This window comes from Herpailurus yagouaroundi, unplaced genomic scaffold, assembly GCF_014898765.1.
Source record: "Herpailurus yagouaroundi ecotype Mexico unplaced genomic scaffold, PumYag 202, whole genome shotgun sequence".
Lineage (NCBI taxonomy): Eukaryota > Metazoa > Chordata > Mammalia > Carnivora > Felidae > Herpailurus > Herpailurus yagouaroundi.
Genome location: NW_024412433.1, coordinates 9370978 through 9396341, shown reverse-complemented (window position 1 = coordinate 9396341; position 25364 = coordinate 9370978). Strand labels below are relative to the sequence as shown.

Here is a 25364-nt window from a genome sequence, read left to right as displayed (position 1 = left end):
CCCAAATTTTTATTGTCTATTGTTGTGTAACAAATTCCCCTGAAGCTTAATTGGTTAAAACAATAATAAATGTTTATTAACTCAAACAGTTTCTGTGGGTCAGGAATTTGAGAGCAGCTTAGCTCCATCATGCGATTCAGGGTCTTGTATGGTGTCGTGCGGAGCCTCGGTCATCTGAAGGCTCGACTGGGGCTTGAGGCCCGAATCCCTTGAGGACCCCCATAGATGGCTGACAAATAAGTGGTGGTTGTAGCTGGGAAGTTTCAATTTCTTTCCCCGTGGGCCTCTCCAGAACACTGCTGAGCATCATCAGCATATGGCAGTTGGCTTCTCCCAGTGTGAGTGATCCCAGAGGCAGCAGCAAGACAGAATGCCCTCTGTCTTTTACGACCAAGACTTGGAATGTCGTTCATACACTATCCTATTGGTCACATAGGTCACCTCTAATTCAGTGTGGGAGGGAGACACAAAAAATGAGCCCAGGAGAAGAGAATCTGTGACACCCCCTTGGAGGCTGGTCGCCACATAGTCCAACATGAAGACAGTGATTTTGCTTTTCAAAATGGATTTTGTTTTACCTTTTTTTGTTGTTGTTGTTATTTCAAAAGAAATAAATGTTGGTTACATACAACTGAACACAAATACTTTTGTATACCATTTTGTATATCCTTTTTAATTATATATTTTATAGTATAAATACTTTTATGTATCCTAAAATACTGGTATATATCCTTTTCTAGTCTTTACATTTTGAGGACTTTACTGGTAGAGAATTCCTAAAGTAAATCTGAGTCTTCATTGAACATGTTTTCCTGGCATTGTAAAATGGACAAACATCTCCAGTTATATTAAGGGATGTTTTATTGCACTCAGGGCTTCTCTTCTCCCTCCAATAAGTAAGCACCACTTTTTCTTCTTATTCTGCTGGTGGGCTAGGAGTTGTCCACGATAACTATCCTTTAGAGTTGACGGGGCTGTTTTTCCCTGAGGAAAGCCCTTGGACTTTCGAAGTGCCTTGAATTGGAACCACTTGGGATTCAGAAGCAACTAAAACCCTTAATGCCCTAGAGTGCTTGACTGACCAGTTCGGGAGAGAAATCACATATGCCTGGCTCTTCCAAGTTGCACAGTTAGAGTTTTTGCACAAATATGGTCCACACCTTACATCCATTCTGAAATCGGAGACCCATCAACCAGTTGAATCAGTTCTGCCAACTCCTACAGGGGGCCCAGTGTTCCTGACAGCTCCATCCCGCTTGCTCCAGGAGGAATGTTCCAGGCTGAGGAAGGAAGGTGGTCCCCCAAATCTTGGGTATTTAGTCTCATGTAGAGTAGAGAGTTCTCTGTCTTTGAAGAACAGGTCTCTAGAGAGGCTAGTTATAGCGGTGCTTTCAGAGTCCGAATGGAAAACATGAGCCTCAAGAAACCAAAAACGTCCCTGCTTTGGGATCCCTGGAATCCACATGCTTATTCCATCATCACAATGTTTTCCTCTCTTGTATAAGGAGGTAGTGTGCTTTCCTTCCTTTTTCCCTTCCTTCCTACCTAGGTAACCTAGATTTAAAAAAATTACACTGGTAATACAGGTTTATTGTAGAAATATTAGAAAACACAAATAAACAAAAGGAAGCGAAGTGAAAGTCACCATCCAGATTTAACCACGTTAAAATTTGAATATATATCCTTCCAAACATTGAAGGTTTTTCAGGGTTAAAAAAAGAACCAAGCTAGTACTTTCTTGCACTGAACATGCTTAGGTAGGACCATTATATGGGCTGATTATTTGTGAACTTTTCCCTAACTTGGAAATGACTGAAAAAGCATACAAAATATTAGGCAAAAGTTAACACAATTTTCATGAAATATCCACTTATTTTCCTCTTTCTATTTTTTCCCCCTATTATGTAAAGATGGGGATGAAAGAAGGTAAAGAGGTAAGAAGAAAGTTTGGTGGAGAAACACGTTTAGCAATGAGAGAAGAAAAATCAACTCAAATGAAGAGATATTAACATGTTTCAGGCCAATCAGGGGAGAGGGAGGGTGGCAGAAAACCCACGTGGACCAGCATCTTTGTCCAGTCAGGGGTGAGGCTAAGGGAGGCACTGAGACTAGTTAAGTCAGTTGTCTGAAGTTGGTGCTGATGAAATCAAGGGATGCAGTTCATCACTGCGTTCAACAGTGAGTGTCCCTCAAAGGTTCTGATCTCACCGTGGGGACAGCAGTTGGAAACAAATGTCTCACAAAGGCATATCACGAGTCCCAGGGGCAGCTCGGTGACAGTAGGAATGACTTGGTCTAATCCAACATTCCCCCCCCCCCCGGGGGGAAGAATGCCCTAAAGCCCGTCTTACTGATACAGGTCGTGGTTTTTACCTGACTGCACATGATAACCTTGTTGGTTTGTTGGTTTCTTTGAATTGCAGTTCAAATTGCCTTAATATTTGGTGCAAGAGTATTAGACTATGTCTTCAATTTATGTGAAGGTAAATTTGACTTCCTTGAACGGCTCTCAGACAATTTGCTCCTGAGTATCATTTCTTATCTGGATCTTGAAGATATTGCCAGGCTTTCTCAAACATCACGCAGATTTGCAAAGGTAACAGATAATTATTTTGTGTCTATAAAGGTTTTTCCTTGTGCTTCCTCAAAGTTTTAATTTTTTCTTTCTTTTCGCTTTATTCTTCCTTTCCTTTCCTTTCCTTTCCTGCCCTGCCCTGCCCCTCCCCTCCCCTCCCCTCCTTTCCTTCCTTCATTCCTTCCTTCCTTCCTTCCTTCCTTCCTTCCTCTCTTTCTTCTTCTTCTCTTTTTAAACATAGCAGTGGTTTATTGTTTGCATTTATTTTAGCAAGCATTTGTTGAATACTTAATCACGAGCACTGTTTTAAGCACAGAGGCAGCAGAGGTGAAAAAACATTATTTCTGCCCTCCAGAAATTTACAGTCTAATAGGAGAGATCCAAACAAATACAAATTATTACAATTTAGTGTGAACAGTCCAACAAGGGATGCGTGTATGAGGTACAAAGACAGTGCAAAGTCATTTCCTCTGCCAGGCTTCACAGAAAGGGCTATTTTATCTGGGTTTTCAGGAGGGAAATAAGAGTTCACCAGGTGGTCTGGAAGACTACGGGCATTTCAGGTCAAGGGGCATTCCAAGTTCAGGCAGAGGCACGGCCACATGAAAGAATAAGGTAAGTAGTGGCTGCCCCTTATCTACCTCCATTTCTTCCACTAACCGTCCTTTGCAGAATTGGATGGTTTTAGAGAATTGTTCTTCATGATGTTCTCATGAACAGGTTCTTCAGCCTGTTCTCCATGCCCCAGGCTGACCAAATGGACTCTCTCACTACTCTGAATCCTCAGCAGAATGACACGACATCAGAAGACACGCTTGGTGCAATGTCAGGGCCTTGATGCAACCATTATTGGTTCCTCTCCCTGGATCCTGGAAGGTGCCTTGGTTCCTGCCCCTTTAGCTCTTCTTAGACACACATACTGTCCTTCCATTAAATCCTTTTTTGGCTTAAAGTAATCAGAGTTGGAGTTTGTTTGAAATGGAAGAAACCTAGGTTAGTATTTAGTTACAATATACTGGGGCACAATGACCATTTATAAAAGAGCATGCAACGTTTCCCAGATGACTTAAATCATAATCTTTTTTTTTAAGAAGTATTCATCTATTTTTATTTTATTTTACTTTGTTTCGTTTCATTTCATTTCTATTTTATTTTATTTTATTTTATTTTATTTTATTAAGTAGGCTCCACACCCAATGTGGGGCTTGAACTCAGGACCCTGAGATCAAGAGCTGCATGCTCTACTGACTGAGCCAGGCAGGCGCCCCTAAATCATAATAATCTTATTATCTAGAGAGTCAATGCTTTTGTCACAATCATGCCATAATATTTCTTGATTTTCATATATTAATTTAAAATAATATGTTTGATATTATTTGATGTATCCCCTTTGAGAATAAAAGCGTATATTTTTTTACTGGGTTTTCCCCCTAAAAATGGAGAGCCAGAAGCAAGTATTAGAGCAGTCACTGTATATTTTTTTGCCATTAAAAAATGTATTAACGTGAAGGTCGGCTGCTGATAAGAAGCTGATTATTCATACTTTCGGTGCAGAAGAATTTAAAATACATAAAATGTACTAGTGGGGATCTATGGAAAGCTTTTGCTAGGGCCTGCGCTTGTTCCTGAAATGAAATGGAAGAATTTGACAGAAAATGGCAGCAACTGCAGTGTCTTCTGGAATTTATTCCTTGTGCTGAGCACCTGTCTTCCTTCTAGGTTTCGCTCACTTCCACTCTCGATTACTCTCCCTCTCAGGGTCCTGCCATTATTTCAGTGCGGTCTTGGAAATACCCTCCGTAATTTACCTGCTGCTCTAAAGTAAGGCTTTTCTAGGTTGCTGATTTCAGCTCTCAGTATCCTTGCAGAGCAGAATTATTAGGAGACGGAGCCTGGTCCAAGGCTGCTGTGTTTTTCTTTCCAAGCAATATTAACCACTCATTTCTATCTTCGGTCTACATTTTACCTGGACACCATTTACTTACTTTTCACCTGCATTTAGAAACGATTTTTATTTGCCTGTTTGTCCTATCATTTATTTACTACATTATCTTATTAGTGAAAAGAAGAAAGCTTCCTTTTCCAATTCCTGCGGACAAATTTATTAGCAAGTTATTTGTGACTGCGTCCAACCCTTTCCTCTGATCTCGGGGAGGGAGGTGTTCCTCTCCTGTGCGAGGCCCGGGCCACCTGCCACCTGGCTCCAAAGTCCAACCTGGGGAACTTCAGTCTGTCGCTCGTCTCCTTTCTCTTCTGTGTTGTTGCTGCTGTTTTTAAAAAGCCTTTTCTGTTTATAAATAATTTTAGATCTGTAAGTGTTGCAAAGGCAATACAGAGGGTTCGCATATGCTAACATCTTACGTAACCGGGACATTTATCAAAACTAAGCAATTAATATTGATATAATACTGTTATGGGATAGCCATAGACTTTATTCGTATTTCATCGTTTTTTCCACTAATGTTCTTTTGCCGTTCCAGGATCCAGTCTGGGATACTATGTTGCATTTAGTTCCTATCTTTAAATCTTTCTTTCAATTGTTTTTTCCTCTGGGTGCATTAATTTTCTCAAATCAGTCTTCATCCTGCAGAAACCAAAAACTCTTGACTCGATTTGTAGCCAATCTCTTTCCTCTTCTCTTTGGGAAAACAAAACAAAACAGTTTACAGAACAATTCACCCTCAGCGAACTAGCGTCATCAATAGAAGTGAGATTGTATAATCCATGATGAAATGAGAACAGTAAGTAAATGCGATATGAAGAGTTGGTTATCAGGCTAAATTTATTCCATTTAAATGATCATCCTTTATTGGAGGTTAGGCCTTCCTATCCTGGGGAGAGTTAAAATGCCCCCCCCCCTTTTTTTGTATTAAATAGTGACCTCAAAACGTGATCATTTTAACAAATTATCCTTATTGGAAAAATAAAAAAATTAGCTACCTTATTTTGGTTCTTAATTTTGTTTCTAGAAATTTCACTGGTCTTCCAGCAGCCTAAGTATTCCAAATGCCACTAGTCCACGGTCACCCTACCTCATCGTCTGTTCCCTCCTCTATCCGTGCCTCCTAAATATCCCTGGCCTCGTTCACAGTAACCCTCTCCTTGTCACATCTAAAGGACCTGTTTCGGGCCTTCCTCTTCCTGACCCATCTCTGCTTCCAGGATTCTCTGCTGGGTTTTCTTGTGGCCATCCCTTCCCTGGCCTGTCTTCCATGCGTGGCCGTAAAATGCACTCTAGTCATGTCACTATCCTGCTTAGTGACCCTTAGTGACTTCCCGTCATTTCCTGAACAAGGTCCAGACTTTTAGCTGCCACATCAGGCCATGGTGCCCTGGCCTTGCCTCCTGCCTATGGCCCCAACCAGGTAAATTATTTGCAGCTCTCTTGTGTGCTGTTCCCTCTTCCAGGAAAGTCCTCCTTCTGACCCACCACTCTTAACAGCCGCCCATCTGCTCTTGCTCTGATTCCATGTTGACCCAACCACAGGGCTTCCGTGGGTACGCACCTGAAAGTCTGGCCGCCGGATGATTCTATTTCTCAGGGTAAAACAGGAGGCATCCTCTGGGAGCTTGGCTAACACGAGCACACCCCTGAGGGGTAAATCCGAGGCCAGGGGGTATGGGAAGGTCAGCCTGAGGGCCAGCCCTGGGATTGCTAGGAGCTCATTTAAGGTCATGCTGCCACAGGGGACCTGCCTGGGGGCCTGCTGGCTTGCCCCAGGTGGCACCAGACCTTGACGGTATCCTTTCTCTGCAAACTGCAGCAGATTAGACCCAAAGAACGTCCCCCTCAGCTAGATGAGACACTGAAGCCCAGACAGCACAGGGACAATGGTGACCGGTATATTCATCTTGGTTGTGCCTCAGGAACAGTTACAGGCTCCCTACGACCGTGATTCCCAAGTCTGCCAAGTAGGCGAGGTACCTAGGGAGCAGTGAAAATAGAGGGGCTAGGCCCACACCCTGAGGGGGGTAGGCGGGTCTGAGGTGGACCCAGCATCTGTGCTCTTGATATGTTTGCTTATATTCACAGCAACCCAATTCTGAGTTCAGTCCAAGAATTTGACCGGTTGATATTAAAATGGTACATATAGGAGCACCTGGGTGGCTCAGTTGGTTGAGCCTCCGACTTCAGCTCAGGTCATGATCTCACAGTTCATGAGTTCGAGCCCACATCGCTGCTGTTAGCCCAGAGCCTGCTTCAGATCCTCTGTCCCCTTCTCTCTCTACCCCTCCCCAACTCGAGCTCCGCCCCCCCATGCCCAAAAGATAAATAAAACATTAAAAAAGCTACAGATAAAAGGTCTCTAAAAGGCTGGAAGTTAGGGTGGGGGAGGGTGGGGGGGTATTTTCCTATCTTTACTGTGTACAGGTATTGTGGGGTGTTTTGCTTCGATTATTATGCAAGAAGAATCTTAAGTGATTATGGCTCATTATACTATTCATTTCTATTTGTAATTCACTCTTTTCCCTTATTGGAGTACTTTTATTTTTTTTTTTTAATTTTTTTTTCAACATTTATTTATTTTTGGGACAGAGAGAGACAGAGCATGAACGGGCGAGGGGCAGAGAGAGAGGGAGACACAGAATCGGAAACAGGCTCCAGGCTCTGAGCCATCAGCCCAGAGCCCGACGCGGGGCTCGAACTCACGGACCGCGAGATCGTGACCTGGCTGAAGTCGGACGCTCAACCGACTGCGCCACCCAGGCGCCCCACTATTGGAGTACTTTTAGAGTAGGATGAGAGTATAGGGAAGTATAAAAGTAAACAGTTCTGGCTGCTTTCTGCTCAAAACCGAGTGTGGTGGTGTCCTGACAGACAGCTGGGTTCTGTTCTTCCATCAGCCACTTCCCACTATGAGCCTTGGGCAGCGCCCTTATCCTTTCTGAGCCTTAATTTCCCCCTTTGTAAAAGGAGAGGTCTTAACCAGTTAAGCCCTGGGATCCCTTTCAACTTTCAGATAGCATCGTGTGTGTGTTAAGTTCATGCACCACCGCCAGGGGGAGCTAACTCCACGATTAGCTGTGCCTTGGATCAAAGCCCCTGGAACCATAGTCAAGATGTAGACCTTGTGTTTTACAGCCTGGCATCTCCCAAGCTAAGAGCCCCAGGGTTTGGAAGGCTTAGATGAGGGTATTTTGCAGACTAATTTGTTGTATAAGACAAATCGTAAATATTTCCAGTATAAAATATGAGTCACGAATGGAGTTACACTGGTGGAGATTTCCGCTCTCTTTTGAGAATTCTTTTCTTTTCCTCCAAACCTTGTAGTTGTCTCCCATAATCTTCATTATAGGAGACACACTCAGATATCCTGGAATGTGTCGTGTTGGTCGTGGGGTAGTCATCCTCGTGTGAGAGTTCAAATCTTTTAAAGGAGGATCAGAGGATCCATTTTGTTTTGTTATTATTAAGACATTTCCTGAGAGTTTCCCTTTATCGTTTGTGTTTAGAATACGTTGTGATCTCAGTTGGGAAATCAGACCTTGAGGGACTGTTGAAGACAGGATGACAGATGACGAATATCAAAATGTTTGGGGGGCTGTCACGATCATGTGTGAATGTGTAATCGTTTTTGCTTCGATGTTTATGCAAGAAGAATCTTAAGTGATTATGGCTCATTATACTATTCATTTCTATTTGTAATTCACTCTTCTCCCTTATCGGAGTACTTTTAGAGTAGGATGAGAATATAGGGAAGTATAAAAGTAAACAATCCTTGCTGCTCTTTGCTCATTACCAAGCGTGATGGTGTCCTGACGTAGAGGTAATGCTGACCTGTTTTCCCCTTCCCAGAAGAAGGAAGTTAGGAGGCACGAACGCAAACAGGACAGAGCCAAGGCCAGGCCTGGAGTGGTGCCAGTGGGATGCTTGGCTGCCTGGGGCTGGGGGCAGAGTGGGCAGTACGTGGCTGGGTATGCGCCAGGTGGACTGAAATGGTGGCCGCCGGTAGGCAGACAGAAATCAGGGGCACTCATAGTTTCCCTCTGGGTGGCTGTGGAATGCTGCTGGGGTGGGTCCCAGGGTGCTCAGCGTGGGTTGTAGCTTGTGAGGGGCAGGTATAGATGGTGGTGGCGACAGGCAGAGCAGGAGTGTGTCCAGGGCAGGGGCAGACACAGAACGTACCTTGTGTCTGGGGATGCCTGGCAATCGCTCAGGCCTTCCTCCCAGAGACAAGGGAGGCAGCTGGGCTTCCCCACCCACCATGCTCTCCACAAGGTTTGGGGCTTCAGCCCTTCGATGTCGTGCTACTCACACCATGTCTAAGCCCACGGGTTAGGGGGTGAAGGCTATTGCTCTCCTGACCTCCTGCTAGCCAGAGCTGGCTGCTCACGGGACCATCTGGGATGACAGCACTGTGCCCAGTGAAAGAATGGGTGGGTCCAGTTCTCTTCAGTTTGGTTTCAATGATCTGGAGGGAGAGAACATTCTAGAACTTGTTCCAAAAGGATGGTCAGTTTGGCCTTGTTAGTTTCATTCCAGCATTAGCGCAGAGCATATTGTAAGGACTTCATTGTGAATCTGTCTTCTGTAGTATTCTCTTAGTATTCCTCATGCCTGGGAAATAGAGGTTCTGAAGAAACGTCTGCATAGACAGAGAGAGGATAGATAGATGCTTTGGTTCTTCAGATCCTTAAGTTTATCTAAGTGACTAATTGGAAGAAAAAGAACATTTTTCTCTGGTCTTAATTTCTGTGAACAGGAATTAATTAATCACATTATTCATTGTCCATAAATAGGTGGTTCCTTGATGTCTCTGGATTCGTATTTGACTTCTCATTCTTCCATTCTGTGAACTGATGGTCTTTCTTGGTTTTCCCCAGACTCCCAACCATGGCAGCTGAACTGTCTACCCAGTGGTAGCTAAATGCTTATGGGGCCTCTTTCTAGTGTCTTTTTTTTTTTTTAATTTTTAATGTTTATTTATTTTTTGAGAGGGAGAGAGTAAGCTCCAGTGGGGGAGGGGGAGAGAGAGAGAGAGGGAGAGAATCCCAAGCAGTCTCTGCAACGTGAGTGCAGAGCCCAATGCAGGGCTCTAACTCATGAACTGTGAGATCATGGCCTGAGCCAAAACCAAGAGTCAGATGCTTAACCAACCAAGCCACCCAGACATCCTTCTTAGTGTCTTCTGAGAAATGGGTGAGGTAGCAGGCTGTTCTGTCTCCCTTTCCTGCTCGTTAATTATATATATCTCATGTGCTTTACATATGTTATTCCTTTTAAAAAAAAACATTTTTTAATGTTTATTTATTTTTGAGAGAGAGAGAGAGACAGAATGAGAGTAGGGGACAGACAAAGAGAGAGGGAGACACAGAATCTGAAGCAGGTTCCAGGCTCTGAGCTTTCAGCACAGAGACCGATGAGAGGCTCGAACTCATGAGCTATGAGATCATGACCTGAGCCGAAGTCAGACGCTTAACTGACTGAGCCACCCAGGCGCCCCACAAATGTTAGTCCTAATCTGCACTAAAAGTTTAGTATCATTTCCATAGAATCATAACTGTCATTTACTGAGTGCCTGCTATGTGCTAAGCACCGAATACGTAATTCGATGTAATCCTTAAGCAGCCCTGTGAGGTGGATGACAGAGAATATCTTGTCCTGACTTTATACAGAAGGAAACAGAGGTTCAGATAAAGTCCACAGCTGGGGAGCAGGGGAGCCAGGTACTGTACCTGGGAAATCTTACCCCAAAGCTGTTGTGCTAAAATCACTTCATTCTGCTTCTTAGATGACCAAGCACAAGGCCGGATGTGGAGACAGGCTCAGAACAATTAAGTATTACGTCCAGGTTTAGTTAATTATTAAGTGGCAGGGCCAGAATTCAAATCAACTACGTTCACTAGTCGTCCGCTTCAGTACCTGAAAAACATAAAGAAAAAGAGTCTGCCTTTTATAAAATTGGAGATGAGTATGGGAATGTGTTTCTTCCCTCCGTAGATAGGAACTACAGCGGGTAGGTACCACAATGACAGACCATCGTTTTGAAAGGGTTTTCTTCCTCTGGCCACATGGAAGCATCCATTGGCAGCAATGTGTAAATGGGGTTCCTCTCCATCTTAAGATACATGTCCGAGTTTTTGGTCCGGTCTATTTCAAAGTCTTCGTTATCCTTTATGCTGTGTTACCTATACGACTGTGAACACTTGGCTTTCTTTTCCATGTAGCTTTATATATTTGTCTACAAGTCATTCCCATTGACCACGTTCGCCATCATGGAATTTAAACTAATGGAAGGGAAGATGTCAGAAGGTAGCTTGAGCCCCGTACCAGTTTATCATTTAACTGACGGGATTACGTGAAGTGATTCTGTTTTGGGTGAGTTTCTCTGTAAGAAGGGGCCCATCATTATCTTGTGAAGGACTCAAAGCTCATAGCCAGCCTTAAACTGCAATTAGATAGCATAGGCCAAATATACTAAAAATCTCAAGAGCTTTGTGCAATAGCGATGTTAGCATAAGACTAAGTTCTAGATTGTGACTTGGGATAACACACAACCCCCAAACCCCAGTGGCTTAACACAATAATAGCTGTTTTTTTTTCTCATCCACAATTCTTACCCACTGTGGGTCTATGGTCTTTATGCTCTGCACAAAGTCCCTCAGGCACTCAGGCTTAGAGAGAACCCCACCGTCTCCTACTGCGCCATCTGAAATGCGAGGTCTCCTCAGACAATATGGAAGAGAAGAGGTTCGTGCACTATGTTGTTAACACTTTTTTGAAAAGATTTTATTTCTAAGTAATCTCTACCCCCCACCTGGGGCTCAAACTCACAATCCTGAGATCAAGAGTTGCACGCTCCACCGACTGAGCCAGGCAGGCGCCCCTCACGTGCGATGTTCTGAAATTTTGCAGCCCCCTGACCGCCAGGAACAAGGAAATGTGGGAGAACAGGTGCAATACTCGCAGAGCCCCCCTAGCTGTGCGGCGAACCAGCTATCCAGGGTAGACGAGGGTGCACCTCCAGATTCGTCGATCCCAAGGCCGGATCGTGAGAGTGTGGTGTCTTGAACACAGTTCCCTGCTTTAACGTCGTCAATACGAGACGCAAGAGGCCTTCGTACTTTCGCTTATTATCTTTTCTGTGTTTCTCGGGACCCTATTCCGTGAGCATGGGTCTGGCATCAAGAACCGACTCAGAACCAAAGACTACATCCTACTTATAAGATATGTAAAATACCCTTTGTCTAAGAAACTGAGTGTCTTAGTCTCTTTTACCCTCCAAGATGTCTATTTTACAGCCTCTTCTCTCTCCCCAAGTCTCCTTCATCCTCGCTCTTGGCTGATTTTGTGGCTTCTTATTTCACGGAGGAGTTAGAAGCCGTCACCAGGGATCCGTTGTTCCCTCCCCAGCTCTACCCTCTGCTCCGTGAGCTTCCTGTTACAGGTGAGAAGTTCTCCCTCTTATTACCTACACTCACACTTCCACTTGTGCATCTCAACTCCTCTGTTCAACTACTTTGCTCGCGCGGCTGTCCTTTTTTATCCTCTGTCACTAGTCTTATCCTCTCTACTGGATCATTCCCATCAGCACAGAAATTAGAAAGAGAAAATGCCTTGACCTGATTCCCTGTTCTGCCCTCCAAGCAAAATTCCCTCAAAAGAGTGTCTGTACTTGCTGTAGCCTCTTCCTCTCCTCTCCTTTCTTGAACTCGCTAGCCAGGCGTTCATCCCCACTGTGCCATTGAAACGGCTCGTGTCGAGGTTGCCGTTGTCCCTGATCTTGCAAAAACACCAGCCAGTCTCAAGTTCCGACCTTTTCAACAGCATCTGACCCGCTGGATTGCTATCCGGGTTTTCTTCCTTATTCTCAGTCTCCCTTGCTGAAAAATTTTCTATTTTTTGACTGCTTAATGTTGGGATGTCCTAGACATTGGGCATTTTCTCTATCTATGGTCACACCTACATGATAGCATCTGATCCCAGAGCTTTAAATAGTATTTACCTATTGATAATTTTCTTTATTTTTGAATGTTTTTATTTATTCTGAGGGAGACAGAGAGAGAGAGAGAGAGAGAGAGAGAGAGAGAGAGAGAGAACATGCACACAAGCATGGGCAAGAGAGGGGCAGAGAGAGAGGGAGAGAGAGAATCCCAAGCAGGCTCCATGCTCTGAGTGCAGAGCCCATCACAGGGCTTGAACCCACAAACCATGAGATCATGACCTGAGCTGAAATAAGAGTGAGATGCTTAACCAACGGAGCCACCCAGGCGCCCCTACATATTGATAATTTTCAAATATATGTTTCCAGTCCAGGTTGCCCCCTTGAACTCCTTACTTTTATGTCTAATTGCATGCTCCACACTTACACCTAGATGTAGTATAGACATCTCAGATCTGACACGTCAAAACCAGACTTACTGATGTCCCTCCACACACACCTGTTTACCAATTCTACCTCTCCCACAGTGTTATTTTCTCGGTCATTGGCAACACCACTCACCCAGCTGCTTAAGCCAAAGAGCTCATCATTAGTTCTTCTCTTTGCTCTACTCATTGAATTCGTTCGCAAGTCTCATGAGCTCTACCTTCAAAATATACCTACAATCCAGCCATTTCTCACCTCCTCCTTTGTCATCACCCCATTACATGCCATTCTCATGTCTTCCTAGATTTTCCAATAAGAACACAATAGATTTATTTGCTTTCCCCTGGTGGGGAGGACAGGATACCTTCTTCATTTTGTATCAGGATTATGTTAGTTCTGTAGCTGTGGAATTTACTTATATCACAGAGCTATTTTTTAAAAATATTTAATAGTATTTATGTATTTACTTATTTAATTTTTGAGAGAACGAGAGACAGAGTATTAGCGGGAGAGGGGCAGAGAGAGAGAGAGAGAGAGAGAGAGAGAGAGAGAGGGAGACACAGGATCCGAAGCAGGCTCCAGGCTCTGGGCAGTCCACACAGAGCCCGATGCGGGGCCTGAACCCACGAACTGTGAGATCATGACCTGAGCCGAAGTTGGACGCTCAACTGGCTGAGTCACCCGGGTGCCCCCATCACAGAGCTGTTGATCGTATCACTTCCTATGTGCTGGTCAACATTGTAGACAATGTGCTGATGAGCAGGAAGCAGCAGATACCTCAGGTGCCTTCGTAAAGTGCGTGTACATCAAGGACTTGGAGATGAACTGTGCAAAAACTGAGGGGCCTGCCATCTCTAGACATGACCTGAGATCCTGTGCCTTGGATCCACTTCCTGCTGTAAGCTCTTTGTGGACCATAAACTCTACCACAGCTCTTTGTGGATCGTTTTTCGGTTTCAAGGTACATGCACAGTTTGAGTTTGCTTCTCCGTGAAGACCTAAAGCTGCCAGTGGCGAGGGGAGCCCAGCTCCTGGTCCTGACTGTGGTGTAAGCAGCAGTGCTTCTGGCTTCTCAAGGTCCAGAAGATTCAGTGATGCTCAGAGGGTCTTCAGCCTACATGGCGGTGGCCTGTCCAGATCCTTGCTGAGACCTGTGTTGTGCCTCCATAGGGAAATTATAGCTTGTATCCCAGGGTTTTGGAGTACAGACAAGCATTCGTTTGGAGAAAACTGTTCTGCTTTCGAAAAACAGCTCTTGGGTTCCTATGGGGTTGAGGCTACTGTTTTGGCCAGATGGTCAAAGTCTTGAAAAGAACAAGATCTGGAGATTTGTGATGATTCCTAGGGAAGAGGTATTTGGACGGATTTCTCAGAATCAGCCCAAAGATACAGATATCTGTGTCCCATGTGACTTCTCATCAAAAGGCACTTGATGCAGAGGAAGTTTTCAGTTATTAGATGGGGAAGATGCTCTGCCCTGTGGCTGTCCGTCAGCTTGTTTCCCTGGCCACCCTAATGTTTGCTGGGTTCATAACCAAAATGCCCAGTGGCAAGGATGGGGCCTGTGTGTGGACTCAGAAGGAGCCTCCTCTTATCAAGAGGAATCTGGCTACTGTCACAGGAGAGACGAACACTGAGCCCTCAACAGGGCTGCACTCTAGGGCATCCAGCCGGGAACTCAGTGGCGGGTGAGTAACACCGGATTCTTCATCATGGAGGAGGCAGCCATTTATCCTCCCTGGATCCTGGTTCTATTCTAGATAGGGATCTGCTTTCCTTGCGTTCTGTGGTTCTTCAGCAACATCGTGTGTAAACTGACTGAATGCCTTGCTTTCCGTCGTCGTATCCCTCACGAGATTGCTTCAGACTATTTTGCTGTAATAAATAACTTATTAAAGAAATCGACATAAATACATATATAAGTAAGGCAATGAACACAAAGTTCCTTGCTCTGGGCATATGCTCCGTCAACGACAGATCCTTGAGGGATCCACAGGCTTCTCGCCTTTCTGTCTCCTTCGGAGAGGAGTCTTTGTGGGTGTGCCTACAGATGGGGTACATCTGAGAGGGTCTTGAGCGGGACACAGGAGCCCAGGCCAGCGTGCCCTGGCACCACTGGCTTAAAGGAACTCCAGGCACCTTACTGACTGTCCACCACGCCTAGCCCTTTCCACTTCCGGATTTTCACAGATGACGACCACTGAATGGAACTGATGAAAAGGGAAATCGGGTTGCTGATTAGCTTCCCGGAGCACAGAACCGGCACAGGAAAGATGGAGTCAGGGAGTGTCTGTCACCGAGGCCCACGTGGAACCCCTCTTAGGGCACGATTTGTACAGCCAGAGTGCCTGCTGTGTGTAACACCAGATATCCAAGCACCTTTAAATGTTCCTATTGCGTAGACCAAAAAGCCATGGCGAATGCCAAGGTGGGTGATACTAAATAAATGTAATAGAAGCTTTACCTTCGGGAAGGATTTGGGGCATGTTATGGAAGGGGTCAGGATATCTGCACATTAACAGTGTTTAGTAGGAGGACACTGTTGAGGGCAAAAGTGCCGTAAAAAATGGTGCCAACCGAAAATGTCACACTAGGTAAATGTCATCATTTACCTTTGTCACAGTAAAAGCAAAATGCTGATATTTTCTGGATGATTTATATGTTTCATGTTATAAGAACGACTACTCGGGGCGCCCGGGTGGCTCAGTCGGTTGAGCGTCAGACTTCGGCTCAGGTTTGTGGGTTCGAGCCCCTTGTAGGGCTCTGTGCTCACAGCGCAGAGCCTGGAGCCTGTTTGTAATTCTCTCTCTCTCTCTCTCTCTCTCTCTGTCTCTCTTTCTCTCTGCCCCTCCCCCATTTTCCCTCTGTCTCTCTCTGTCTCTCAAAAATAAGTAAACGTTAAGAAAATTAGAAAAAAAAAAAATGTCATACTAGAAAGTCCTGGCTAAATGGAAGCTGAATTGTGGCCGCACTGAACTTGGAGGGAGGACAAAATGGCCTCATGCAGATCTTGGGCCAGAGGGGTCTTATCTGTCCTTTAGCCTCATGGCTTCCAGTTAAAGCCCCAGGCTGCAGAGGAACATCTCAGAGAAGTTTCTCCCCAGAGAATGGCTCACTTTGCCATGTGCTGGATGGGCCCAGTGAGTACACAGAATTGTGTGATTCTGGTACACGGTGTGATGTCACAGTGTGCAAAGGACTCAGAGCAAAACTTGTGGATGGGACCCTGGCACCAGGAATGGGGGCAGGTTGGCTGTCTGAGGGCTGCTTGTTCATTATGAGGCCATCTGCTACCAAGCAGCCTGCAGTAAACTAAGCCGTCAGCTGTATGAGCCCAGTGAAGAGATGGCTTAAGTGAGGGTTTAAGATGGAGGCAAGTTGGGGCGCCTGGGTGGCTCAGTCAGGTAAGCGTCCGACTTCAGCTCAGGTCACCATCTCACGGCTCCTGAGTTTCAGCCCCGCATCCTGTGCTGACAGCCCAGAGCCTGGAGTCTGCTTCTGATTCTGTGTCTCCCTCTCTCTCTGCCTCTCCCCTGCTCATGCTCTCTCTCTCTCTCTCAGAAAAATAAACACTAAAAAACATTTTTTAAATGGAGGCAAGCTTAGCAGGAGTTAGCAACGCTCCCGCTCTCAAAGCTGCTGTAGCACTTGGTGGAAGGTTGGTGGGCCATACCATTATCAGCCTGTGTTGCATGGTTAATTGGAAACTGACCCTATAACATGGTGTTTATAAATTAACTATATAACGTGGTGTATGTACTATTTCCGGCTGTCGTGTATTTTTCATCTTAAATGAGAGCAGGGCTTGGTTTGCTCCCCGAATCAAACGCCGCCTTGTCCTTTTAAGCATTTGGGTACTTGCCTTTCCTCCAAGAGGAAAGAAAGGAAGTAAGAACTGTGTCTTGTACGTCTTCATGCTCAGGTAATGTTTCCTGCAGTGTCTTCACCGGCCGTGAGAATCGGGTAGTGATTTTGTGAGGGAATGACTTTTCCCTACCCGGGGACCGACGTAACCCACCTCTGCCTTTTTCCACCCACAGCTGTGCATGTCGGACGAGCTGTGGGAGAAGATAGTTCACTCTTGCTGTGACACCATCACACCTGACATGAGGGCCCTGGCCAAGGATATGGGCTGGAGGCAGATATTCTTCACCAACAAGCTGCAGCTCCAGCGGCAGATCCGCAAGAGGAAACAGAAACAAGGGAGCCATAGAACCGGTCACCTTTAGGGACACATCTTCCCACCTGCAAGAGGGCCGAGAGACGGCTGTCTTTTTCTTCTGCGTCCCAATCTCTTCTGTTTCCTTCGACTGAGCACTAAGATTTCCTTCGATTTGAACTGGCTGGTTCAAGGACCCACCCGAGAAGCATACCCAGCTGGTGTTGGCGCACAGGTGCACCAAACCCGACTCGGCAGTGCCTTACCTAAACCGCAGTCTCCTGCAGTGAGGGTCAAGTCCGTGGCCCCTGCAAAGGGCTGCATGACAGGAAGCCCTTGATACCCATAAGAAAAGAGGCTTCTGCTGTACAGGAAACAAACAATAAATGATTACTAGCAGGTTTTTTTTTTTTTTACTACATATCCGTAGTTTTTTTTCTGGCATTTGAAAGGCATCCTGAGCTTTTGAATCTTTCCCCAATGGAGGTGGCTTTGTGTCCTCCCCCCCTGCCCCCCCCCCCCCAGGGAACGGGGAGGGGCAGGGGCCACGGGAGGCAGTTGGCAGTCTGGTGAGCGTAGCTGCCTTCCCAGCTCTCTTCCCCTACATTTGAACTCAGGGCCCCATCCTGTGGGCCCCGGGATGCCACGCTCCATCCCTGCGTGGGGACAACCCCAGATCTAGCCCTGCGGCGAGCCCAGCATTCTGCCTGCGGACCCCTCTCCAGAGCCCACCTTCCCAGGACTTCACGTGGCCAAATAGAGCTACCAGCTTTTCTCAGAGGGATGCTGTTTCCCCAAAGGAATGTGATGGGTAATTTAGAAAGTGCTTTCTCCCTGAGCTGTCCTGAGGATGAAGTACCCCCAGATAATGACAGTCTTAGCGCAAATAATCTAATGACTCCTTTTAGGTGACAGAAAAAAGTAGCTGCCAACCTCCCATCACCTTCTTCACCGTTACCATTTCTTCTTCCCTACGACCTCCACCTTAGTGCCTAGAAGAGATCATCTGTGCTGCACCTGTTCCCCGTGCAGGGGAATTTCCTGTGATGCCCCGAGACCTCCCACACGGGCTGTTCTCCACGCCTGAGTCCTTCCGAACGGCTCATGGTTGTGGCTTGGTGACACCTTCTTTCTCTCTCTCTCTTTTTTTTTTCTTTACCAAAACCTGTGCTAATATCAAACCAGATTTTAACTCCCGTCCCTTAAAACTCACACCCGTGAAACTCAGAGATTTTCCAGCAACATCTGTGAGATCAAGCGCAGTCTGCTTCCTGTCAAAGTTGTGCCTGGATGGAGTCCAGGCAAAGAGCAAAGATTTAATGGGTGAGAGACCCAGGCCTCATTCCCCACCCGGGAGAGATCTGTCAGGGTGACGCAGGTGACTGGCCGGCAGGCGGAGGGCACGCACTTTGCAACGGCCCCTGCAGCCTTGTTTCTCCCCGAGGTCCCTGAGGTCGCTCAGGGCCAGCTGTTTAGTGCCAGAACACAGATTAATACCACGTGTGTGCAACGACTGTGTGTGTGCACAACTTGGTGTGCAGCATAACTACATAAATATAAAATTGCAACTCATTTGTCGCCGATGCAAATATGTCAACAGCTTAAGCATTGCATATCTAGTGTTTAATCAACTGACAGACTCTGAAAGCTTATGGGCGGGCACAACATTCTAGATTCAATATGAATTTGTATTTGGAAGAACACAAATGTGGCCATTTGAAAACTCTTATTACCTACGTAAAATATAATGTAAAAATGGGCGCTGAAAGTAAATAGCAATGAAAAGGGAATTATTCATACGTTGACTGATGTTAGATAGGACTTTGAATAACATAGGTTACTAGATTATTCTGGGGATTATTTGCCCTAATGATCTGGGTGCCTTATTACCTGATTATAATTTTTTTTTTTTTTTTTTGTCAACCTATAGACAGTATCACCAACCTACTATCTGCAGGGGACCAGTATCCTCAGCAGCTGATACATCTTGCCCCTCTTCACCAGCCTCATTTTCCATGTTTGACCCCACGTGACAATCCCACTGATGGGAACAGGCAGGTCTGGTGTTAATCTCTGCCTCACTCGACAGCTTTCACGTAGACAAATTAATCTGCTTTGCTTATGACACACCATTTCACAGTGAAATGCTGCAGCATCGTATAATCTTGCCCTTTCTCATATTTTCAGTCAAAAGTGTTCCTACTCTGTTATCATTTACCGTTGTCACAGTAAAAGCAAAATGCTGATATTTTCTGGATGATTTATATGTTTCGTGTTATAAGAACGACTACTTGGGGCGCCTGGGTGGCTCAGTCGGTTAAGCATCCAACTTCGGCTCAGGTCATGATCTCACGGTTTGTGAGTTCAAGCCCCGCATCGGGCTCTGTGCTGATAGCTCAGAGCCCAGAGCCTGCTTTGGATTCTGTGTCTCCCTCTCTCTCTCTCTGCCCTCCCCTGCTCATGCTCCGTCTCTATCAAAAATAAATAAACATTAAAAAAAAAAATGACCACTTAACAACAGCAAATGTGAAAACTTATAAACAACAAAAAATATATTTTACTTAATGACAAATTCTCTTACTGCTTTTTTCCTGAACGAGTTAGCTCGGTACTTGCATTCAACCTCACTTATGTGGAATCCAAATGATCAATTTTGGATTATTGATCAAAATAGTGATTCTGAGTAGGCTCAAGATGTAGACAGAGACTATGAATTGAGCGAAGGGTGGGAGGCAGGGGTGGGACAACTTAACCGGTCACCACTCATCATTGTTTTCCCAGCTCCTTCTGTCCAAGATGGTCACCAGCCCGCATTAACTACCCCAAACTGACTCCCACGACGCCCAAGACTAACATAGAACGACCTTAACTAAAAACAGAAAACCTTTGTGCGACAGTTTTTTGCTCTGAGCTCCAAGATGATGCCATTTATCCGCAGTTTGTGTTAAGATAATATACTGTGGGAGAATGTCCAAGCTTTTCAGCTCGGAGCCATTGGTGAAATAAGAGTGAATGTCTTTGATATTAAAAACGGTACGTAGGGGCGCCTGGGTGGCGCAGTCGGTTAAGCGTCCGACTTCAGCCAGGTCACGATCTCGCGGTCCGTGAGTTCGAGCCCCGCGTCGGGCTCTGGGCTGATGGCTCAGAGCCTGGAGCCTGTTTCCGATTCTGTGTCTCCCTCTCTCTCTGCTCCTCCCCCGTTCATGCTCTGTCTCTCTCTGTCCCAAAAATAAATAAACGTTGAAAAAAAAAAATTAAAAAAAAAAAAAAAAACGGTACGTAGACAGGCTACCACCACATGAACGAGAAAACATGCCCCTGCAGTTAAAACATAACATTATGCACGAGGTCATCTTAGAAAGTAAAACTGATATCTTAGCTTTACGTATTTATTGTTTTGAAACGAGATCATCCATACCGCGGGATGGCAGTCATTTGCCCTTCCTTGCAACATGGAACCCTCAGGGCCGGGAGCTACCAAAGACTCCGTGTTCCCTGCTTATCCTGTTCCCAGATCCATGTTCCTTCCACATAGGTCTCCATTCAGAAAAGTAATTTGCAGTTGTGAAATTTGTTCCACCCATCCAGGAAGTCTTATAGCCATAGATCCATGGTCACAGAATGAGTTAGAATAAGCTTAGAAATAGTAACGGTAATGGTAGTGGCAGCTTTCATTCGTTGAATGCCTACCGTGTGCCAAGAAACAGGTAGTAACCAACTTAATTCTTGCAGCAACCCTTGAAGGTAAGTGATTATTATTTCTGTCTTAGAGATCAGAGATCTACCAACTATGGTGTAGGCCTAATTTGATTAGCGCCTCTTTCTGTAGAATAAAGTTTTATTGGGACATAGTTTAAGCATCATCTATGGCCACTTTCACATTACGGTGGCAGTAATTGGGAGTCACAATACGGACTGTATGGCCTGCAAGGCTCAAATTATTCTCAAAGAGGACAAATTAATTTTCCCAAGGTGTCGTAACTAATAAGTGGTAAAGCTGATATTTAAATCTGTACTTAAAGTCTGTGTGCTTAACCACAAAAACCACATACCACTTCTCTTTGCGGAGCCAACACCTCATTTGACCAATGGAATTTGAAAAGGTGATAGGATTTGCCCAAGGTCATTTGAAATAATTAGAGGGCCTTGAGCATAATATAAGAGACCATTCTAATTTAGTTGTCCAGGGAATATTCCAAGCTTTTGATGAACTAAGTTTTTTTTTTTTTTTTTTTTTTTGATTTTAATTCCAGTGTAGTTAAGAGTGTTATATTCGTTTCAGGTGGACAATATAGTGATTCAACAATTCCACATATTATTATCAAGATAAGTGTACTCTGAATCCCGTTCACCCATTACACCCGTCCTCCCCACCCACCTCCACTCTGTTAACCATCTGATTGTTCTCTATATAGTTGAGAGTCTGGGGGTGCCCGGGTGGCTCAGTCAGTTGAACATCTGACTCTTGATTTTGGCATAGGTCATGATCTCACAGTTAATGGGATTGAGCCCCGCATCGGGCTCTGCACTGGCCAAATGGAGCCTGCTTGGGATCCTGTCCCTCCCTTTTCTTTCTGCTCCTTTCCCGCTCACGCTGTTTCTCTTTCTCTCAAAATAAATAAATAAACTTAAAAAAAAAAAAAGAGTCTGTTTTTGGTTTGTCTCTCTTCTCCTTTGCTGGGTTTTTTTTTCTTAAATTCCACATACAAGTGAAATCATATGGTGTTTGTCTTTGTCCAACTGGTTTATTTCACTTAGCATAATACTCTCTAGATCAATCCATGTTGTTACAAATGGCAAGGTTTCATTCTTTTTTATAGCTGAATAATATTCCATTGTGTGTGTGTGTGTGTGTGTGTGTGTGTGTGTATAGTGTGTATATATATATATATATATAGTGTGTGTGTGTATATATATATATATATATATATATATATATATACAACTCAACACCAAAACCCCCCAAATAATCCAATGGGAAAATGGGCAGAATACATGAACAGATATTTCTGAACATGAATACATGAACAGTGTGTATATATATATATATGTATATACATATATATATACACATATATATGTGTGTGTGTATATATATATATATATACACACACACACACACACACACACACACACACACACTACATATTCTTTATCCACTTATCTATCAATGGACACTTGGGCTGCTTTCATAATTTGGCTATTTTATTTATTTTTTTATTTTTTTAGAAAATGTTTATTTTTGACAGAGAGTGAGACAGAGCATGAACGAGGGAGAAACAGAGAGAGAGGGAGACACAGAATCCGAAGCAGGCTCCAGGCTCTGAGCTGTCAGCACAGAGCCTGATGCAGGGCTCGAACTCACAGACCACAAGCTCATGACCTGAGCTGAAGTCGGATGCTCGACAGACTGAGCCACCCAGGCACCCCTGTAATTTGGCTATTTTAAGTAATGCTGCAATAGCCATGGGGTGCACGTATTCCTTCAAAGTAGTGTTTTTGTATTCTTTGGATACTCAGTGAAATTACTGGATCATAGGGTAGTTCTATTTTTAACTTTTTGAGGAAACTCCATACTGTTTTCCACAGGGGCTGCACCAGTGTGCGTTCCCACCCACAGCACATGAGCGTTCTTTTTCTCCACATCTCTGCCAACACTTGTTGTTTCTTGTGTGTTTGATTTTACCCATTCTGACGGGTGTCAGGTGATCTCTCATTGTGGTCTTGATTTGCATTTCCCTGGTGATGAGTGGTGTTGAGCATCTTTTCATGTGTCTGTTGGCCATCTGTATTTTTTCTTTGGAGAAATATCTGTTCATGTATTCTGCCCATTTTCCCATTGGATTATTTGGGGCGTTTTGGTGTTGAGTTGTAAAAGTTATTTATATATTTTGAATAGTAACCCTTTATTGGATATGTCATTGGTAAATATCTTCTCCCACTCAGTAGGTTGTGGTTTAGTTTTGTTGGTTGTTTCCTTTGCTGTGCAGGAGCTTTTTACTTTAACGCAGTCCCAATAATTTATTTTTGCTTCTATTTCCCTTGCCTCAGAGAATATATTTAGAAAAATGTTGCTACATCTGATGTCAGAGAAATTTCTGCCTGTGCTCTTTTCTAGGATTTTTATGGCTTCATGTTTCACATTTAGGTCTTTAATCCATTTTGAGTTTATAGTTGTGTGTGATGTAAGTAAGGGGTCCAGTTTCATTGTTGCACATGTAGCTGTCCAGTTTTCCCAACACCATTTGTAGAAGGGACTGCCTTTTTCCCACTGCATGTTCTTGCCTCCTTCATCAAAGATTCATTGACCATATAATTGTGGGTTTATTTCTGAGCTCTCTATTCTGTTCTATTGATCTATGTGTCTATTTTTGTGCCGGTACCCTACTGCTTTGATTACTACTGCTTTGTAATATAACTTGAAGCCTGGAATTGTGGTATCTCCAGTTTTGTTTTTTCCTTTGTCAAGATTACTTTGGCTATTTGGGGTCTTCTGTGGTTCTATACAAATTTTAGGGATTATTTGTTCTCGTTCTGTGAAAAATGCTGTTGGTATTTGATAGGGATTGCATCAAATCTGTAGATTGCTTTGGGTAGTATAGACATTTTAACAATATTTGTTCTTCCTTCCAATCCATGAGCATGGAATATCTTTCCATTTGTTTGTGTCGTCTTCAATTTCATCAGTGATTTATAGTTTTCAGAGTACAGATCTCTCACCACTTTGGTTAAGTTTTTTCCTAGGTATTTTATTATTTTTTGTGCAATTGTAAATAGGGTTGTTTTCTTGATTTCTCTTTCTGCGGCATCATTATTAGTGTATAGAAATGCAGCGGATTTCTGTACATTGATTTGTATCCTGCAACTTTATTGAAGTCATTTATTAGTTCTAGTAGTTTTTCTGGTGGAGCCTTGAGGGTTTTCTATCTATAGTATCATGTCATTTGCAAACAATGAAAGTTTTACTTCTTCCTTACCAGTTGGGATGCCTTGTATCTCTGATACAAGTCAATCACAGTCTGATTGCTGTGGTTAGGACTTCCAGTACTGTGCTGAATAAAAGTGGTGAGAGTGGGGGCGCCTGGGTGGCGCAGTCGGTTAAGCGTCCGACTTCAGCCAGGTCACGATCTCGCGGTCCGTGAGTTCGAGCCCCGCATCAGGCTCTGGGCTGACGGCTCGGAGCCTGGAGCCTGTTTCCGATTCTATGTCTCCCTCTCTCTCTGCCCCTCCCCCGTTCATGCTCTGTCTCTCTCTGTCTCAAAAATAAATAAAACGTTGAAAAAAAATTTAAAAAAAAAAATAAAAAAAAAAGTGGTGAGAGTGGGCATATGCATCTTATTGCTGACTTTAGGGGAAAAGCTCTTCATTTTCCCCCCTTGAATGTGATGTTAGCTGTGGTTTTGTTGTGTAAGGTCTTTATTATGTTGAGGTATGTTCCCTTTAAACACACTTTGTTGAGGGTTTTTTTGTTAATTAAAAAAAAATTTTTTTTACATTTACATCCAAATGAGTTAGCATATAGTGCAACAATGACTTCAGGAGTAGATTCCTTAGGGCCCCTCCCGCATTTCGCCTATCCCCCCTCCCACAACGCCTCCAGTAACCCTCAGTTTGTTCTCCATATTTATGAGTCTTTTCTGTTTTGTCCCCCTCCCTGTTTTTATATTATTTTTGTTTCCCTTCCCTTACATTCATCTGTTTTGTCTCTTAAAGTCCTCATAGGAGCGAAGTCATATGATTTTTGTCTTTCTCTGACTGACTAATTTCACATGGCATAATACCCTCCAGTTCCATCCACATAGTTGCAAATGGCAAGATTTCATTCTTTTTGATTGCCGAGTAATACTCCATTGTATACCACATCTTCTTTACCCATTCATCCATCGATGGACATTTGGGCTCTTTCCATCCTTTGGCTATTGTTGATAGTGCTGCTATAAACATGGGGTGCATGTGTCCCTTTGAAACAGCACACCTGTATCCCTTGGATAAGTGCCTAGTAGTGCAATCGCTGGGTCGTAGGGTAGTTCTATTTTCAGTTTTTTGAGGAACCTCCATATTCCAGAGTGGCTGCACCAGCTTGCATTCCCATGTGGAGGGTTTTTATCATGAATTGCCATTGTAGTTTGTTCAATGCTTTTTCTGCATCTATTGAAATGATCATATGGTTTATCCTTGTTGATGTGATATATCACATTGATTGATCTGTGAATGGCAAACCACTCCTGCGTCCTGGGAATAAATCCCACCTGATTGTGGTGAATGATTTTTAGAAACATATTGTTGGATTTGGTTTGCCAATATTTTGTTGAAGATTTTT

At 44.2% G+C, this 25364-nt stretch overlaps 1 protein-coding gene across 3 annotated transcripts in view; it reads left to right on the top strand.

Moving 5' to 3' along the window:
* FBXO36 (F-box protein 36) overlaps nt 1–19292 on the top strand; it is a 90457-nt gene extending 71165 nt beyond the window's left edge. Inside the window, exons 3-5 of one of the 3 annotated variants that reach the window (XM_040450787.1) lie at nt 2424–2596; nt 16926–17613; nt 18975–19292. In XM_040450787.1, coding sequence (XP_040306721.1) covers nt 2424–2596; nt 16926–17114 — 362 coding nt within the window. In that variant the 3' untranslated portion in view covers nt 17115–17613; nt 18975–19292. Of the gene's footprint in view, nt 1–2423; nt 2597–3088; nt 3528–11837; nt 11965–16925; nt 17614–18974 lie in introns of those variants that run through there. The other 2 variants (XM_040450788.1, XM_040450789.1) reach the window with 2 other exon arrangements.
* Nucleotides 19293–25364: the final 6072 nt, after the last annotated feature.